Below are 20775 nucleotides of genomic sequence, written 5' to 3'. Positions count from 1 at the left end.
TTCCAGATTTCAGATGGCCAGATTCTTTTTGTGATTTTTTATATAATGCTGTCAAAATATATAAATTGAGCAGTGATGAATATTTATTTATTTATAAGTGAACTAAGAGAGAATATGAACATATGAGAATTTAAAGATTTCATTTGATGCATGCCGTTCCTTACCCTGTGTGTTGCCACAATAATATTTTAATTATAAACATGGTTGGATCAAGCACAAAAAACCGGTGTATCCCCATCTGTCCCCGCCCAACGTGACCACCACCATACAAGAGGTGGCCACAGATGGGAATGATTTGTATTTAGCGCCTATTCCCATCTAAGCATGGCGGGGAATACACCAAAGAACCTGCTCAGGAATTGGCTAGCTATTGTGCAGATCTTTGTGAAGATATTTACAATACAATAGTAGCGGCTCTGAAATGCTTTTACAGATCGAAATTTGTACATGGAAAACTAAGTGCTGAAAATATTCTGATTTGGCATGGCTACCCATATTATTTAGAATGGTCACATTCTGTATAGGATCCTTCTGCTCCAAAAAAAAGATTACTATTTTGTCAGAAAAGTAAGTATGAAGTTGTTAATAACTAAACTGATACCTAACTAACGTGAGTCAGAAATAGACATAATTATTAATGCATTTTATTTCCTTACAGTTTTTTAAAAGCAAGAATGTTAGGGTCAGGTTAACAGAGGCCCCGTTTAAATATGTCTCAGGCGTCAAAGACACGAGCCTTCAAGTATTGGATGGTATATATAACAACAAAAAGTCAAATGCCACGGCAACCCAAACAGAGTAAGAGAATTCCATGCACCCAGTGGGAAATGTCGATTAAAATGATAATATTTGTAGCAGTCACATCTATAAATTATAAGTGAATCTATTTAATCTAGTTTGGGTCTACCTACCACTTATAAATAAATAAAAAATAAAAATAGTTTATTTACCAACTCTTACTTAACTCGGGCAGCTGGTGAAGACATTGTCTGGTGGTTAAGCTAAGTTTACCACTAAATCTGGTTTACACAATTATTTTATCAAACAAAAACAAATAAATGGCACGCAAAAAACCCCCTTATCCATAAAACCAAAAAATAATAGTTTACGTTATTTTTATCTAATTTTAGGAACATGTGTAAATACCATGGTTTGCAACGAATACATGATTATGATTACTTTGTCTCTTTCCTACAAATAAAGCTTACGTGTGCGTGAGTACATCAAAATTGCGCCACAAATCTTTAACCAGTCCATATATATCATAAATTCTTATTTTACCCACCACCTCGAGTGGTACTAATATGATAAAATTCAATAATATGATAAACATGATAAATAAATAAAAAATGAAATAATTAATAGTGTACATTTATTGGATGTAACCATGATTACAGACACGAATACGATCAAAGCATGGAATATTTGTATAATGTTTATTTAGTTCTTGCGGTGTGCTCTGTTGCGTCGCATATTGGTTTGGCATTGCGGGCAGTACCATTTGCCCTTCGGCGGGGCCGTGATGCCCACACACGGGTAGTGGAACCATTCATAGGGACACTAAAACAAAAAAAATGTATTAATGGCTATTGGAATAAATTGCGATGTCTAACTAATATTATAGTCTGGCAAATCTATTTGTCAGTAGAAAACAGCGAACGAAAAAAACATAGAAGACTAACGTCTAACAAAATATCAGGGTAAAAGTGGCCCCACTATTAAAACACGCAATACTAATAACGGACCAATTGCAACTCGTCAAGTTCAGGTCTTGTTTTCTTCGACGAAACTTCATTTGACCATGATTAGTCAATTTAAACCACCCGAACTACGATTGGTCTATTATAAAATGAGGCACTGTGATTGGCTGTAGCGTTGTCACTTGAAAATACATGACAATGGAAACCAACTCTAGGTAGACGGTTTCATGCAATATAGAACATGTTTTAAATGCAATATTTTTGTAAGATAATATATTATTTTATTTGAAAGGCTTATTATTTTTTCGTTTAACGCACGTGTTTAAAGGCAATTAAGCCTTCGAACCAATTAATACATTGTGTTGTTCATCTTATAGGGCACCTGCGACGTTTAGTTAGGTGGCACAGAAATATGTCAGATGTAAATTAATGTAAATTTGATAGGTCAAAATTGAAAAAATACAGCTGGCATTTGGGATTTCGGATTTTACTCCGATCAAGATGAAAACCGATATCTGAGGATCCGAGAGGCCTTTTATTATGAATTTAAGATCAAAAAAAAAAATGCCGAATGTTTGAATTTTAGAATTGTTCATCCGGTCAAGATGAAAATCGATATCTGAGAATCCGAGCGGCCCTTCATTATGATCCTGACGTCATATTTGGTAAAAGCGCCCTCAATTTTGAATTTTTCCATTTCTGCTCTGACCAAGATGAAAATCGTTATGTGAGGATCCTAGAGGACGTTTATATAATGAATCTGAGGAAAAAAATGAAAAAAAAAAACGCCCGCCACTTGGATGTCTGCATTTTGGCTCTGAACGAGATTAAAATCGATATCTAAGGATCCGAGCGACCCTTCATTATGATTCTGAGGTCAAATTTGGCAAAAACGCCCAACATCTTAAATTTCTCAGTATTTGCATATGATGAATGATGATCATGATAAGAGCAAAAATGGAGACATTCAATATGTCGGGCGTTTTCACCCAATTTGACCTCAGAATCATAATATTGGACCGCTCGATCCTTAGATATCGATTTTCGTTATGATCAGGGAAAAAAATGCAGAAATCCAATATGGCGGGCGTTTGTTTCATTTTTGACCTCATATTCATTATAAAGATCCTCTAGGAACCTCAGATATCGATTTTCATCTTGATCAGAGCAAACATGCAGAAATTCGTATTGAACACGACGTCATAGGAACAGTTTGTATGGGAAAATATCATTATAGTTTTTACTATTTTCCTCGTATTCTCTCCATATTTTTTCACCGTTTAAACCGTCCCTGGACCTAGAAATATTCCAATACTAAAATTAGCCAAATCGGTCCAGCCGTCCGTGAACTTAACGAAAAGTTATAAATAGCAGCGAGATACCAGGATTTAGTAAGAAAGTACACATAAAAGACCTCCACCTACAACGGCGATTCGTATTATTATCACAAATTTAAATTATTAAAACAACAACCTGAACAAATTATGAAAGTTTCTTAATATCAATGGTTGTTTAAAATGCATAACATCATCCCCATATAAAGCCTGTTTTGATTAAGAGAAATCAAAATAATATTATCCTAGCTAAACTATACGTGAAAAGTAATTCCATATTTTTTCCAGTGTTTGTTGGAACGCCTAGCACATCATTTATCCGCACAATAAGGCATATTTTTTCTTCGGTTAAAGATATAATTTTAATACTTCTTACTATGACTGTGACAACGGGCCGCCATTTGCGAACTAAATAGCTCCGCGGCACAAAGTTGACGGCCTGCTTCGGCACAATGTGTGTGGGGTCATTTTGCAGAGCTAGTTCGTCATCTATGTTTATTATCAATCGCTGGTAGAAAATATGGTAAAAATATACTCGCGAGAAAGGTCGATCACCCACAGAAATGTCTAACGCCTTTGTTCTTCCCAACTAACTGAAAACGCTTAATACGATTTTTCGCTTAAGAGGAATTTATGCGTGGTCCCTTAAGAATGTTATTACAAATTTTACTGTATATTACTTGATATTACATATGTGAGTATTTCTTTTCGGTCTTATAGATTTTCTATAACATACATACGTTGGAAAATGTGTAGTTCCAGAAAAGTTAACTTGTATTGACGTAAAATTATTGCTTTTCTGTCTTAGATAACAGCGGTATTCTCTTCAAAACTTAGAGACATTGGGACTATCTGCCAAGTATAAGACTCCAAGCAACTGAGATCCTCCCACTTTTGCAGTCGGTTAACATTTTCAGTGAATATGTTAAAGCAATGGGTTTAGGATTTCAAGTTGACTGTAAAGTAGAAATGTTGTAGGCTTACGTCTTGATTATCGCAGGCAACCATGTCGCCGTAGGAGACCTGGTTGCAGATGCAGTAGCGCGGCTCGTTGGGGTCGTAGGTCCACTCCTCCTCCATTGGCTCCTCGATCGCTACATTGTTCACAACATTGTGCATTCTGAAACAAGTCATAAGGTCAATTTAAAAAAGTCTTAGCTTGTACAGACATTTGAAGCAAAGTTATATTTGTTTTATTTCATTCGGTTTTAAAACACGGGAATGTTTACTTCCTACGCGATTGATTTTAACACATTCACTGCCGGGAACCCACCTGGTGGGTGCTCGTGAACTTTGTTCAGATGCCGGACAACCCGCTGGGCGGGTTGTTTTGTACGCAGCTATAGACCACCGGTTTCTGGGGTAGTGTGGCGTTTTTTGTCTGGCAGTGATTGTGTTAAATCCAAATGTTTCATGTATTATGGACCATAATAAATGCGACAGGTCACTGCGGCGTGTGCTACGCGCGCATTGGAGACTCATGTATCTGCGCTTTCCATTATGTGCTGTTTCACTAATGAAAGTAATGCCATAGCGTAGGAACTGTACACACCGAGAACGAGTACATGTATGAGTATGACCACCGATAGTTAAGCCCCGCTTACACATTGATTAATGTTTAGGGCGAGTTCATACATTTGGTACTAAACGCAAGTGGGAAGTATATAAACCCGCATATCCGCACTTGAGGTCCAACGCCGAAGACGAATTAATCCGTCACAAACCACAAAGCAACATAAGACTTCGTGCATAAAATTCAATTTCAGTTTAGACACTTCGGGGGCGTGGCGACCAAGTGACAGCTTTTGTTTGACACGACGTCGAAAAGGTTAAAAGTATGGAAGGTAGAGGCAAGGAACAGAATCTCCATATGCCAAAAAGTGTCCGACAAAAAACCATATATAGGTGGCGTTACAATACCTAGAATACTTGAGAAAAAAAGACAGCGCACTTCACTCCGTCAATAACGCCTAGGTTCTTAGCTACTCTAGCGCTACTCTGCAGAGATTTGGAACTATTATTTATAGCTGACAGCTGGACACTTTTGCAACAGTTCTGCCTACGGAGATTCTGTTCCTTGTCTCTACCTTCCATAGTTAAGAGTGTCGGTGCTAGTGCTGCAAGTGTACGTACGCGGTGGGCGAGGCGGAGCGGCTGGCGGGCGGCGCCAGCGCGAGCGGCGCCGACAGCGACGCCGCCGCCGACGCCATCGTGCTGTAGCTCTTCCTGTAACGGTAACTCATGTCACTACCTACCTAGCGAGATTATTTACTTTGCACTAAATTTGATATTTTATCCACACACATCCCAACTAGCAAAAACACGCTTACAACAGTCTCAAGACTACAATTTTTTCGCTCTTATATTGATTTTATATCATCGTATAAGCCCGGATTTGGGCACAAATTATAAGCGTATTTATTTTAATATCGTTCTAATATCAGTCTAATTGAATGCTGTTTGCGTTTACAGTAATCTTCCCAAAACTAATTTAAGCTACCTCAGGCTAATATCGCTTTTACATAAGTATCTTGTAAGCCTAAATAAACTTATTTTGATTTTTTGGAAGATCACACAGAGTTGAAACATTCTATTTGTAAAGTATAAGTGTACGAATAAAATTAACTGCAGCGTGACAAAAAAAAGTGTAAATATTTATCAAACTGTTTATGAATTATGTTTAAATATAATAACGTGCTCGTTATCATCGTGTGTGTTCATGTTTTACGGTAAGTATTCACGTGGGAAAATATTATTTACTGTAAAGTAAACCCTGTTTTACGCTTCAAAATTCATGCGCCTGATCAAATATGGGTATTTGTATCCTCTTATAATTATTTTATTTATTTATTTGTATTGATAGTGAGCCATTGCTGTAGGTGTATTTTTCAAGCGCACTATTAGAGTATTTTAAGATTATTTACACTAACTTTGGCATTCTGAATACAAATGATATGGCCATGTTGAATTAATTAGGGTTTCTTGCTTTACTTAGTAAAACCCTTAATATATTTGTTTATCCTTACTTGATTACTAGACACATACTAATAAACTAAATGTCTTTTTATTTAAGTGACAAGGTTGTTGATGCGAAATGGTTAAATTTATGGATTCCCAAAATCGATTTAAGATCAAACCATCTTATATTAAACTTGTCTTGTGTGATTTAGTATCCTGATCCTATATCACTCCAATATCTTACTAAAGTGCCGCTGTTGATCTTATTATAGCTTTAAATAAGATCAAAAAAGTACGTACTTACAGTGTCCTTATGCTATGCTGATATTAGCCTTACATTCTTACAATAGCATTTAGAAAGTCTAATATAAAATCAAATGAACTTAGAGAATGAGGATATAAGACCAGGTACTCTCAAGATCAATGAGACTTCGTTAATGTTATTGTAGGAGCAAGAGGCTTATAATAGTATTATGCTATGCTGATATTAGTCTTGCATTCTTACAATGGCATTTAGAAAGTCTAATATAAAATCAAATGAACTTAGAGAATGGGGATATAAGACCAGGTACTCTCAAGATCAATGAGACTTTGTAAATGTTGTTGTAGGAGCAAGAGGCTTATAATAGTATTATAAAATGCTCTTATAAACATATATAAGACTAGGTAATAAGACTGACCTTACTAAAGTCTGTCCTAGCTTGTCTAAGACTCATATAAGAGCGATTGTTATTCCAAAACAATAATAAGAGCGCTATAAGCTCACCACTCTTATAAAGTGCGCAATCTGAGACTTTTTTGCTTGTTGGGATATCATAAACCCTCTATGATGACTTCAAAATCCGTAAATAATGGCCAAAATTACGATAAACTGTGTTGTTACAACATATTTCTTATCTGTGATAATGTTGTAATTGCTTCATAACTAAAGCCTGACCAGAAATATATGATCATTGTCAAGAGGGCGCTGTTATTCTCATGTATAGGGTGACAGTTCAGTTTAGTACGAAAAACTTAGTTCCAATGAAATTCCGCAATATGGCGCGTGATCTTATTATATTACTGGTCAGACTTTACATCAAAATCGATTTGGTTATGACATTCAAATTTGGAACATCTCTGAGAAAAAAGCAATTCGATTTGACCTCTATTCTAATTTCAGTCGAGATGGCTTTTTCTTCTTAATGAAATGTCAATTGTATACAATTTTGACATACCTCGCATGTTAGTTTGTATCGAATGATACGGAAATAGCCCCCCGACTCTAGTTTGTCTCGGAATTAAAAAAAAAAACTACGGATGCGTGAAAAAAGTTTTCATTTACCGCCATTTGACATACAGTTTATCTTTTAATTAGTTTTAAGTAGAAAATGAACATGTTGTTTTTAAAGTAACTATAGCAAAAGTTTCGTGTAAAATGAGCGATAAAAATATTTCATTGACGCCACCACATATCCGCGAGTTCCGCCAAGAGAACAACGATGCCCCGATGCCCCAACGTTGGCTGTTATTTGGGTTCGTGAATATATCATAGAAAGTTTATAATATGTGTGTAGATAAAATAGTGTATGTAACTGTACATAATTAGGCATTAAAACAGTGGTGTGATCGTTTTAAGAAACTCACATCGTTCGTTTCTTAAAGTATTTTAATGTCTTTTGTTACGTAGCAGTCACATACACTACTATTATAGCAATTTAGTTAGAGGTCACTTATAACTATCATCAGTTATCGGGGCTATAGGTATAAAAATGGTGACAGTTTGTTCATTTAATTCGAATTCAATTCCCGATATATATCTCAACATTTTAATTTGGTTAATTGGTCGTCTCGGTCGTCGAGCTAATTCAATTTTACAGTCCTTTTTCATTATCTTCCTGTAAGGAACCGTCGTGAAATAACAAAACAAAATTAAGCTACTAATGTATCTTCATCTTACCAAAATTGTAGGCTAAATTAACAATTAGTTAGTAGGTACTCACTTTTGCTTGTGCCGTTTGTTGGAAGAGCTGGCGCCGGCGTGCGCGTGCGCGCCGTGCGCCGCCGCGCTGTGACCTGCAACAATCGTATAGATATAAATTGTAAGCACAAACAGGAGACTGACCAGCGGCACCCCTTGCATGGACATATCCCGCCACCTGCTCGTCTTAAAAGTCGCAGGAGTTTCATGCGGAGCACCAGCCCCCTGCAGGGTGAGCCGCCCGATGTGCGCCGCTTGCTGTGGCGGACCCGGTGCCCTCCCCAGACGTGTACGTGCAGGCTTTGGAGCAACTACCGCCTGGCCATAAAGAACCTTGGTCAATTTGGAAGTCCTTAAAAAGGCTCAGGTCCCAAGTTGGTCGCTGTAAGAAAAAAAGGCCAGATGGGAATTGGTCCGTAGCCCCTCGACTCAATGTACCTGCGACACAGCAACGCAAACCATGGCACATCTACTGGCGTGCCCCGCATGCGTCGGAGCTGGATCTGAGGGACGCGACAGCCAGGGCTGTCAACACCGCTGCCTATTGGGCTTCCATCGTATAAAAAAAGGAACCTCGACACGAAAAGAAGAAGAAGAATTGTATGTACAGAAGATGTCTATCACAATGAAAAACACACGTACAGTGCGAGTGGTGCGACCGACAGAAAAAAAAAGAAAAATCAATTTGTTTATTAAAATGTATTGATTTGTAAACAGTAATCGTATAGGTATAGGTACTTTAACATCGCATCGGACATGCTGGCGTCACATTGTATCGAAGGCCAAGAAGTGCATCCAGTAATTATTGATGTTAAAATTTGGTATTAGCAAGCCTGTCACAACGCTAGGGCGACGATAAAGATGAGTTTAATGGAACGGATAATGAAAGGCTGATATGATGATGAGGGTAGAAGCATCAGTAACCTACCGGCGTGCAGCGAGTGGTGGTCGTGCAGCGCGTGCGCGTGCAGCTCGCCGGCCACCGCCTCGTACGTGCTCTTCATGCAGTCTCTGCTACTACTGCAGTATCTATACTATATACAGTACAGCAACCTACCGGCGTGCAGCGAGTGGTGGTCGTGCAGCGCGTGCGCAGCGTGCGCGTGCAGCTCGCCGGCCACCGCCTCGTACGTGCTCTTCATGCAGTCTCTGCTACTACTGCAGTATCTATACTATATACAGTACAGCAACCTACCGGCGTGCAGCGAGTGGTGGTCGTGCAGCGCGTGCGCGTGCAGCTCGCCGGCCACCGCCTCGTACGTGCTCTTCATGCAGTCTCTGCTACTACTGCAGTATCTATACTATATACAGTACAGCAACCTACCGGCGTGCAGCGAGTGGTGGTCGTGCAGCGCGTGCGCAGCGTGCGCGTGCAGCTCGCCGGCCACCGCCTCGTACGTGCTCTTCATGCAGTCTCTGCTACTACTGCAGTATCTATACTATATACAGTACAGCAACCTACCGGCGTGCAGCGAGTGGTGGTCGTGCAGCGCGTGCGCGTGCAGCTCGCCGGCCACCGCCTCGTACGTGCTCTTCATGCAGTCTCTGCTACTACTGCAGTATCTATACTATATACAGTACAGCAACCTACCGGCGTGCAGCGAGTGGTGGTCGTGCAGCGCGTGCGCAGCGTGCGCGTGCAGCTCGCCGGCCACCGCCTCGTACGTGCTCTTCATGCAGTCTCTGCTACTACTGCAGTATCTATACTATATACAGTACAGCAACCTACCGGCGTGCAGCGAGTGGTGGTCGTGCAGCGCGTGCGCAGCGTGCGCGTGCAGCTCGCCGGCCACCGCCTCGTACGTGCTCTTCATGCAGTCTCTGCTACTACTGCAGTATCTATACTATATACAGTACAGCAACCTACCGGCGTGCAGCGAGTGGTGGTCGTGCAGCGCGTGCGCAGCGTGCGCGTGCAGCTCGCCGGCCACCGCCTCGTACGTGCTCTTCATGCAGTCTCTGCTACTACTGCAGTATCTATACTATATACAGTACAGCAACCTACCGGCGTGCAGCGAGTGGTGGTCGTGCAGCGCGTGCGCAGCGTGCGCGTGCAGCTCGCCGGCCACCGCCTCGTACGTGCTCTTCATGCAGTCTCTGCTACTACTGCAGTATCTATACTATATACAGTACAGCAACCTACCGGCGTGCAGCGAGTGGTGGTCGTGCAGCGCGTGCGCAGCGTGCGCGTGCAGCTCGCCGGCCACCGCCTCGTACGTGCTCTTCATGCAGTCTCTGCTACTACTGCAGTATCTATACTATATACAGTACAGCAACCTACCGGCGTGCAGCGAGTGGTGGTCGTGCAGCGCGTGCGCAGCGTGCGCGTGCAGCTCGCCGGCCACCGCCTCGTACGTGCTCTTCATGCAGTCTCTGCTACTACTGCAGTATCTATACTATATACAGTACAGCAACCTACCGGCGTGCAGCGAGTGGTGGTCGTGCAGCGCGTGCGCAGCGTGCGCGTGCAGCTCGCCGGCCACCGCCTCGTACGTGCTCTTCATGCAGTCTCTGCTACTACTGCAGTATCTATACTATATACAGTACAGCAACCTACCGGCGTGCAGCGAGTGGTGGTCGTGCAGCGCGTGCGCAGCGTGCGCGTGCAGCTCGCCGGCCACCGCCTCGTACGTGCTCTTCATGCAGTCTCTGCTACTACTGCAGTATCTATACTATATACAGTACAGCAACCTACCGGCGTGCAGCGAGTGGTGGTCGTGCAGCGCGTGCGCAGCGTGCGCGTGCAGCTCGCCGGCCACCGCCTCGTACGTGCTCTTCATGCAGTCTCTGCTACTACTGCAGTATCTATACTATATACAGTACAGCAACCTACCGGCGTGCAGCGAGTGGTGGTCGTGCAGCGCGTGCGCAGCGTGCGCGTGCAGCTCGCCGGCCACCGCCTCGTACGTGCTCTTCATGCAGTCTCTGCTACTACTGCAGTATCTATACTATATACAGTACAGCAACCTACCGGCGTGCAGCGAGTGGTGGTCGTGCAGCGCGTGCGCAGCGTGCGCGTGCAGCTCGCCGGCCACCGCCTCGTACGTGCTCTTCATGCAGTCTCTGCTACTACTGCAGTATCTATACTATATACAGTACAGCAACCTACCGGCGTGCAGCGAGTGGTGGTCGTGCAGCGCGTGCGCAGCGTGCGCGTGCAGCTCGCCGGCCACCGCCTCGTACGTGCTCTTCATGCAGTCTCTGCTACTACTGCAGTATCTATACTATATACAGTACAGCAACCTACCGGCGTGCAGCGAGTGGTGGTCGTGCAGCGCGTGCGCAGCGTGCGCGTGCAGCTCGCCGGCCACCGCCTCGTACGTGCTCTTCATGCAGTCTCTGCTACTACTGCAGTATCTATACTATATACAGTACAGCAACCTACCGGCGTGCAGCGAGTGGTGGTCGTGCAGCGCGTGCGCAGCGTGCGCGTGCAGCTCGCCGGCCACCGCCTCGTACGTGCTCTTCATGCAGTCTCTGCTACTACTGCAGTATCTATACTATATACAGTACAGCAACCTACCGGCGTGCAGCGAGTGGTGGTCGTGCAGCGCGTGCGCGTGCAGCTCGCCGGCCACCGCCTCGTACGTGCTCTTCATGCAGTCTCTGCTACTACTGCAGTATCTATACTATATACAGTACAGCAACCTACCGGCGTGCAGCGAGTGGTGGTCGTGCAGCGCGTGCGCAGCGTGCGCGTGCAGCTCGCCGGCCACCGCCTCGTACGTGCTCTTCATGCAGTCTCTGCTACTACTGCAGTATCTATACTATATACAGTACAGCAACCTACCGGCGTGCAGCGAGTGGTGGTCGTGCAGCGCGTGCGCAGCGTGCGCGTGCAGCTCGCCGGCCACCGCCTCGTACGTGCTCTTCATGCAGTCTCTGCTACTACTGCAGTATCTATACTATATACAGTACAGCAACCTACCGGCGTGCAGCGAGTGGTGGTCGTGCAGCGCGTGCGCAGCGTGCGCGTGCAGCTCGCCGGCCACCGCCTCGTACGTGCTCTTCATGCAGTCTCTGCTACTACTGCAGTATCTATACTATATACAGTACAGCAACCTACCGGCGTGCAGCGAGTGGTGGTCGTGCAGCGCGTGCGCAGCGTGCGCGTGCAGCTCGCCGGCCACCGCCTCGTACGTGCTCTTCATGCAGTCTCTGCTACTACTGCAGTATCTATACTATATACAGTACAGCAACCTACCGGCGTGCAGCGAGTGGTGGTCGTGCAGCGCGTGCGCAGCGTGCGCGTGCAGCTCGCCGGCCACCGCCTCGTACGTGCTCTTCATGCAGTCTCTGCTACTACTGCAGTATCTATACTATATACAGTACAGCAACCTACCGGCGTGCAGCGAGTGGTGGTCGTGCAGCGCGTGCGCAGCGTGCGCGTGCAGCTCGCCGGCCACCGCCTCGTACGTGCTCTTCATGCAGTCTCTGCTACTACTGCAGTATCTATACTATATACAGTACAGCAACCTACCGGCGTGCAGCGAGTGGTGGTCGTGCAGCGCGTGCGCGTGCAGCTCGCCGGCCACCGCCTCGTACGTGCTCTTCATGCAGTCTCTGCTACTACTGCAGTATCTATACTATATACAGTACAGCAACCTACCGGCGTGCAGCGAGTGGTGGTCGTGCAGCGCGTGCGCAGCGTGCGCGTGCAGCTCGCCGGCCACCGCCTCGTACGTGCTCTTCATGCAGTCTCTGCTACTACTGCAGTATCTATACTATATACAGTACAGCAACCTACCGGCGTGCAGCGAGTGGTGGTCGTGCAGCGCGTGCGCAGCGTGCGCGTGCAGCTCGCCGGCCACCGCCTCGTACGTGCTCTTCATGCAGTCTCTGCTACTACTGCAGTATCTATACTATATACAGTACAGCAACCTACCGGCGTGCAGCGAGTGGTGGTCGTGCAGCGCGTGCGCAGCGTGCGCGTGCAGCTCGCCGGCCACCGCCTCGTACGTGCTCTTCATGCAGTCTCTGCTACTACTGCAGTATCTATACTATATACAGTACAGCAACCTACCGGCGTGCAGCGAGTGGTGGTCGTGCAGCGCGTGCGCAGCGTGCGCGTGCAGCTCGCCGGCCACCGCCTCGTACGTGCTCTTCATGCAGTCTCTGCTACTACTGCAGTATCTATACTATATACAGTACAGCAACCTACCGGCGTGCAGCGAGTGGTGGTCGTGCAGCGCGTGCGCAGCGTGCGCGTGCAGCTCGCCGGCCACCGCCTCGTACGTGCTCTTCATGCAGTCTCTGCTACTACTGCAGTATCTATACTATATACAGTACAGCAACCTACCGGCGTGCAGCGAGTGGTGGTCGTGCAGCGCGTGCGCAGCGTGCGCGTGCAGCTCGCCGGCCACCGCCTCGTACGTGCTCTTCATGCAGTCTCTGCTACTACTGCAGTATCTATACTATATACAGTACAGCAACCTACCGGCGTGCAGCGAGTGGTGGTCGTGCAGCGCGTGCGCGTGCAGCTCGCCGGCCACCGCCTCGTACGTGCTCTTCATGCAGTCTCTGCTACTACTGCAGTATCTATACTATATACAGTACAGCAACCTACCGGCGTGCAGCGAGTGGTGGTCGTGCAGCGCGTGCGCAGCGTGCGCGTGCAGCTCGCCGGCCACCGCCTCGTACGTGCTCTTCATGCAGTCTCTGCTACTACTGCAGTATCTATACTATATACAGTACAGCAACCTACCGGCGTGCAGCGAGTGGTGGTCGTGCAGCGCGTGCGCAGCGTGCGCGTGCAGCTCGCCGGCCACCGCCTCGTACGTGCTCTTCATGCAGTCTCTGCTACTACTGCAGTATCTATACTATATACAGTACAGCAACCTACCGGCGTGCAGCGAGTGGTGGTCGTGCAGCGCGTGCGCAGCGTGCGCGTGCAGCTCGCCGGCCACCGCCTCGTACGTGCTCTTCATGCAGTCTCTGCTACTACTGCAGTATCTATACTATATACAGTACAGCAACCTACCGGCGTGCAGCGAGTGGTGGTCGTGCAGCGCGTGCGCAGCGTGCGCGTGCAGCTCGCCGGCCACCGCCTCGTACGTGCTCTTCATGCAGTCTCTGCTACTACTGCAGTATCTATACTATATACAGTACAGCAACCTACCGGCGTGCAGCGAGTGGTGGTCGTGCAGCGCGTGCGCAGCGTGCGCGTGCAGCTCGCCGGCCACCGCCTCGTACGTGCTCTTCATGCAGTCTCTGCTACTACTGCAGTATCTATACTATATACAGTACAGCAACCTACCGGCGTGCAGCGAGTGGTGGTCGTGCAGCGCGTGCGCAGCGTGCGCGTGCAGCTCGCCGGCCACCGCCTCGTACGTGCTCTTCATGCAGTCTCTGCTACTACTGCAGTATCTATACTATATACAGTACAGCAACCTACCGGCGTGCAGCGAGTGGTGGTCGTGCAGCGCGTGCGCAGCGTGCGCGTGCAGCTCGCCGGCCACCGCCTCGTACGTGCTCTTCATGCAGTCTCTGCTACTACTGCAGTATCTATACTATATACAGTACAGCAACCTACCGGCGTGCAGCGAGTGGTGGTCGTGCAGCGCGTGCGCAGCGTGCGCGTGCAGCTCGCCGGCCACCGCCTCGTACGTGCTCTTCATGCAGTCTCTGCTACTACTGCAGTATCTATACTATATACAGTACAGCAACCTACCGGCGTGCAGCGAGTGGTGGTCGTGCAGCGCGTGCGCGTGCAGCTCGCCGGCCACCGCCTCGTACGTGCTCTTCATGCAGTCTCTGCTACTACTGCAGTATCTATACTATATACAGTACAGCAACCTACCGGCGTGCAGCGAGTGGTGGTCGTGCAGCGCGTGCGCAGCGTGCGCGTGCAGCTCGCCGGCCACCGCCTCGTACGTGCTCTTCATGGCCGCCGTGCGCCGCCCTTGCTGCATCTGCCATATATTATGTCTTGTATTCGCTGGATTGTCAAACTCAGCTTTTTACAGTTGGTGTTACCACATAATTTATGAGTCCGTATGGCGACATCTACGTCAAATCTAATCTGTCTCGACTTAAGGTACACATCTTAAAACCGCGGACTTGACGCTGGCGGGCAGCAAGATGAGCGTCGCCGCTGCTGCATACTTTTTTTAACAAGCTCCTACTATCGAAACCATTCTTACAAAAAAAAGTCAATTAGTTTACTGTCTGATCAGTTAGTTCCTGTGACGTTTGGTTTTCCATCGTATCAGCTTGATATCAACATAAAGTTGCTTCCGAAACTTGACCCACAAATACTAGCTAACCAAGCTTAGATACAATCTTGTAAAAATGGACCACTTCTAACAACATCTTTTGTTGTAAATAACCAATAATATTATACCTGTTGCGTGGCTGCGATAGCCTGGCTGGCCGCTGCAGCTATGGCGTTTGTGGCTTGACCCAAGGAATACGAATCGCGACCCAATGCAGCCTATAACACAATATTTTGTATTGTTACTGATTGAAAACTTTAACAATATAATAAATAAAGGAAAGGTCACACATTACATAAGTTATACTTACAAGATTTATTAGATTATGCTTATAAATAAATAACATTAGAACATTAGGAATAGCTTCTAATATTATAAAAGGTAGGTGGAATTTACGATGAAATTACCAACTAGTTCGAAAACAAAAACCATTAAGAAATTAATATTCCATCAAAAACATTTTCACGTAAAATATTGCCAACACGAAACCATAAGGCTCGCACTGTCAAAAGTTATCAGATCTCTTGTAGAGCCAAGCTTCTAACTCTACAAACCCTAACTTCACAAACTCTACCTTAGTCAAAATATATGGCTTGGCCGTTTCGCTATTTTACTTCTTTTTGTAAGTTGCTTAAGACAATCTTCCATCCCATAATGTAAAGGGTTGGGGGTGATTTACTATTAAAAATCCTGAAATACTTGTATAGTATCTGGGGCGGGCATATTTCATACAATCTGCTTTTTACTGGTTTGTGTAGACCTCCCGGTTGTACATTAAAAAATACAGGAAAGATGGCTGTTTGTGCGATGAATGGGTGTCACAATTCATCACTAGATAAAAACAAATCACCTGATATTACATTCCACTCGTAAGCATCGAGTTTAATATGATATTTTTACGTAATTGCGAATTCAAAAATCCAAACCTTCATCAGCCGCCATTGCTTGCTTGCGCTACGCTTTCTTTAAGTTCCTTGTATTATTAAAGAAAATTATATTTTTCATTATTTTATATCAAAGTATGTTTTTTTTATAATATTTCAGTTTAATTTTTATTTTATGTAATGTTCGTTTTAAAAATCCGACACTATAGCGCCAATACTGAACAGAGTCGGCTTGTGAGGTACCTCATTGTTTGTAAATAAGTATAAAAATGTATTCAAATAAAGTATTTTTTGCATATTTGTAAAATAAAATAGTAAAAGCTTATTTATTTAAACCTTATTGCCAAAAAACAGGCGTGGCACTCACTGCGATTTCCTCGCGTCGCTATTTTTATTGAATTTGTATGCCAATAGGCGCGACATAATGACACCAAAATATTTATGTAACATCTTGTAATCTAGTTTTGCAGTAATGCAGTCGACCGCAGCAGTATTGCAATCACACTCAAATTTCGAAGGTTCAAGTTCAATGTAATAATACTAATAATGGAATCCTAAAAAGCTTTTTGTTACAAAATTAAAAATCTACACACTTCCAAATTATTGATAACCAAGTACAAGAATGTTGTTAAAATACCCCTACTCTGACGGGAATAAATAAATACTGACAACACATTTTTGTATACTTGTGTGTGTTCCTGAGCGTAAGACACGAGCGTCGCACGCACACGTCGATCGTGTTTCGGCTTCACTTATGGCTGATTAGCCGCATGGCGACTATCGGTCTTTGTGTATAATATCTGTAGTGTAAAGTATAAGAGCTATGCAAATATTTTTTTTGTTATGCTTAAAAAGTCCACTATTACTACAAATTATATCCCGAGAGTTTTGTTTATCTGGTATAATCCAAGCCCAAGTGCGAGTTCAAAAAAATTGGCCAAGTGCGAGTCGGACTCGCACAGGAAGCGTTCCGTACCATTATCTATTAAAACGGTCACCCATCCAAGTACGTTGCTTAACTTTAGTGATTGGATAAGAACCTCGAGATTGGAAAGAAATATTTATTTTATTCTGTTTTTAGTATTTGTTGTTATAGTGGCAACAGAAATACATAATCTGTAGAAATTTCAACTGGCTAACTATCACAGTTCATAAGATACAGCCTGGTGACAGACGGACGGACGGACAGCGGAGTCTCAGTAATAGGGTCCCGTTTGACCCTTTGGGTACGGAACCCTAAAAACGACGGAGTGCTTCGAGAAAAAATAGCTAGTGCCATTGCGCATCGCTTTGCTCATCTTTGCGGGAGCACTACCATGCCTATGTTACCTGAGATAAAAATAATGCAATAATAATAATGTACATTAACTATTTATATGTTAACCTTGAGCAATCGCTAGGAGTATTTACCCAATGGGCGCTAGTAGAAATGATTGTGATTATACCTGTATGGCGGTGTCGGTCCGGGAAAGCGAGTTGCCGGCCGCGGCGCGCGCGCCCCAGCTGTCGCGGCGCTTCTCGCGGAACCGGTACCTGCCAGGTACATTACGTACTGTGATCAACACAAATATAGGCTGACAAGCCAATTTGCCAAGCATGAAGGTTCAATCAATCCCCTTTTCTACTAACAAATAGGACTACCAGGCTATAGATATTATTTACGAAAGAAATTACTGATAACAGAAAGTAGAACCTTTCCTTGCCAAACCTTAAAATACATTCCAATAATAAAATTATTTTAACACCACAGAAGCATAGCATGAATAGAAATCAATAGTATAGGATAAAGTGGAAACTGATTAGTTAATACTGTTGTGTTACAACTGTGGAAAAAAGAAATCGCATAGCAACATACCCATCCTGAAAAATATGAGAAGTCCTCTCTGTATCTCATGAACTACAAGCGACAGGCCATTTTTTGACCTGTCTTAGGGCTCAGTACCATAATGCAAGCCTTCTGCTATTGGGAAAGAACACTCTACACTTGGCCGGAATGACTTCAGTAGTTATCTTTTATTTATAGTCACCTGCTATCCTTGTAATGGTTGTTGTTGGATGTGCTGGTGTGGTTGGTGTTGACGTCAAGCTCCAGTGACCTCTTCTCCAATAGTTCTGTGATCCCCTTGTTATCTGCCTCCAGCTCACACTTGAATTTATGCAGTTCGGTGTCTGTTGATCAAAATTATAGCATATTTAACAAACTGCAAGTAAGTCAAATTTGGATTTCTAACCATTTTAAAGAGACCTAAAATTTACATATTAAATAGTATAGGATTTATAGTACACTCACCTAGTCGTCTTAAATAGCGGTCCACTAGTTCAGACATCTGGTTAGCTAATGCAACTTTTTCATCAGCTTCTTCAAGAGTCTTGTTATAACCTCGCTTTATATCCGAGAACTCTGTGTTGGCCTGTTCAGTGTCTACCTCCCCTCTGCGGCAACCACCAAATAAAGTCCGAACCCGTTTTTCCAGAGTATCCATACTATCTATAATTAAATGTGACATGTAAAAATCATACTCTTAAATTGTGGTAAAATTTGACTCGGGCAATCATTTATGTCTTCATAAAGTATTTATGTACTTACTTTGGACGGATAAATCCATTTCACGCATTTCTGTAAATCTATCTCTCAATTCTTGAGGAAGATGTTCAATCACTGTAACATTATAAAATAATTAAATGCAAACGTATGTATTATGAAATTTATTAGTGTTACCAAAGTATTTTCAAAATATAAAATAATAGACTATTGTAGACCATAATTAAGTATTTAACGTACAGACTAAGCTTACGTTACTTATGTTAATAGGTAAGCTAAATAAAAATAATTAAACAATAACTTAAAACAACTTTGTCTTGCGCGCCAGATCCATATTTTTTTTCTCAACAGTGCTACCAACCAATGGAAAAGCTGTCATTTTAGGGAGTAAAGAACAAAGGTAACTTACTTTCCAAATAATCTTCTAAATACAGCATTTTGGTGGGATTTGTAAAGATTTAATTAATTAAACAACACTCTAGGTAAGTTTTCTTATATTTTAAACTTGTTATAACCGTGATTAAAAGAAATATGTGCACGTTTGACGTGTAACTACAACGACGTCACCGAGTTCGTCATTCAATATGGCGACTCATTACGCTTTTGGAGAGAATAGTGTGGCCAGTGTGGGGAAGTGAAGTGTCGACTCCATTGCCGAATTACTAAAGAACCCGTTTCTTAATTTTATTAATTATTATAACGTGTTGTTGGTGCAACCATCTATATCTATCGTAGATTTGATTCACTATATTTTTGTTGTAATAGTTTCCATTAATTAGTAATCATTTCTGTCTTAAATAAGTCTACCTGTGTAGTACTTTATTCCTGTATTAATGTCGTACTTAATACATAGTAAGATATCAACTTACAAACGCGTAATGATCACAAGATTGTCTGGACATTATATACCGATATGATGTTTGAACTTTTATTCTTGACAATAACAATATACATAATGGATATATACAGATGATTACTATAACTAGCTTATATCTAAAATAGGCCCTTGAGGCATTGTACCAAGGATGCTGGCGGCATTTCCTCGTTGTATCGCAATACTGATACGTTGTGCGAGGAAGCCGCCAGCTTCTTAGGAACTTTTATTCTTAAAATGTTGGTCATGTGTTACATTAACTCTTACATACTTTTTGGAATGTGAGGATGGTAGAGGATATTACTCTTAGTCTCTAACGGGCCTTAAATAAATGATTTCTGTGTAATAATTAATATATCGGTATCGACATACTAGACTTTAAATAAGTACTTGAGCACTTCACTAGTGTTTGTGAACGTGACTATCGACGGCATTAAACAATGCTACCAACATAATTAAACTATTAGTGTTGCTATTCATAAATATATTTTAAACTTAAGCCGTGTCTACACTACCGGACAGTTTTATTTTTAAAAAGCTACAAGTTCGCTGTCTGCCTCTATCTAATAATCACATTTGTTAAGGGCCTTCCACACTCGTGCGCAAATCGAGGCGCGAAGCCGCGAACGCGAGTGTGGAGGGCCCTTGCGTCGATTTCGCAGATTGTTCACGCCTTCGCGCCTTATTCCCATTCTGTTTTTAGTATTTGTTGTAATAGCGGCAACAGAAATACATAATCTGTAGAAATTTCAACTGGCAGTAATAGTGTCCCGTTTGACCCTTTGGGTACGGAACTCTAAAAAATGGCGGAAACATATATTGATAGTCTTTTTTTTTTATTTCGCCTCGGCGTCATAGGTTTCAATAATCCCGCTGACGGCATTTTCTTATATGTAGAGCATTTATTTAATTTACTTCTAAGTTGTACATGTATTTAAGTATTTATCTATTCTATATTATCGTCTAGTACCCACAGCATAAACATTATTGAACTTTTTGTATTTGTTTGTTTTTTAGATATCAGTTAAACATGATTCGACGACCGTTGACGGAAATTACTTTAAAACTTGACGATTTACAAGAATATGAAACGATGCGACGAGATCAGGGCAGCAGTAACTCTTCAACAGCAGAAATGCAGGAGGACACGACAAAACCTCTTTGTCCGGGCACCAAGACTCAGGAGGAAATCCATAATAGAATCGGCTACGCGCCGAAGAAGAAATCTCGGGGTGTCAGCACGGTTTAAAATAAATAAAATAATGTTTAATTAATTGTAATGTTTTATTTATTAATACCTATGCTACGC

General features: G+C 43.5%; 1 protein-coding gene and 1 long non-coding RNA gene across 2 annotated transcripts; one reads left to right on the top strand and one right to left on the bottom strand.

The window, feature by feature from the left end:
* Positions 1-1355: 1355 nt before the first annotated feature.
* LOC133526087 (inhibitor of growth protein 3-like) lies at positions 1356-19139 on the bottom strand. Its single transcript, XM_061862539.1, has 11 exons — positions 19002-19139; positions 18638-18709; positions 18341-18538; positions 18078-18219; positions 17496-17583; positions 15295-15384; positions 14752-14863; positions 7975-8047; positions 5168-5260; positions 4019-4154; positions 1356-1560 (listed from the first exon to the last, which is right to left on the bottom strand). Exons 1-11 carry the CDS (start codon positions 19027-19029, stop codon positions 1441-1443), a joined length of 1152 nt encoding a protein of 383 aa, XP_061718523.1. The 5' UTR covers positions 19030-19139; the 3' UTR covers positions 1356-1440.
* LOC133526089 (uncharacterized) lies at positions 18948-20740 on the top strand. Its single transcript, XR_009800689.1, has 2 exons — positions 18948-19074; positions 20484-20740. It is a non-coding gene; the product is annotated as an uncharacterized LOC133526089 (long non-coding RNA).
* Positions 20741-20775: the final 35 nt, after the last annotated feature.

The sequence above is a fragment of the Cydia pomonella genome, chromosome 16, assembly GCF_033807575.1.
Source record: "Cydia pomonella isolate Wapato2018A chromosome 16, ilCydPomo1, whole genome shotgun sequence".
Classification (NCBI taxonomy): domain Eukaryota; kingdom Metazoa; phylum Arthropoda; class Insecta; order Lepidoptera; family Tortricidae; genus Cydia; species Cydia pomonella.
This window is presented reverse-complemented; position numbering and strand designations above follow the sequence as displayed.

Bases quoted from the DNA above. Each gene is read 5' to 3' on its own strand.
- LOC133526087 (XM_061862539.1), bottom strand. From the start codon at position 19,029: ATGCTGTATTTAGAAGATTATTTGGAAA. The intron at 18,220-18,340 runs GTGAGTGTACTA...TTTGATCAACAG, and splicing joins CCGCTATTTAAGACGACTAG to ACACCGAACTGCATAAATTC. The intron at 4,155-5,167 runs GTACGTACACTT...GACTTGTTTCAG, and splicing joins CGCTCCGCCTCGCCCACCGC to AATGCACAATGTTGTGAACA.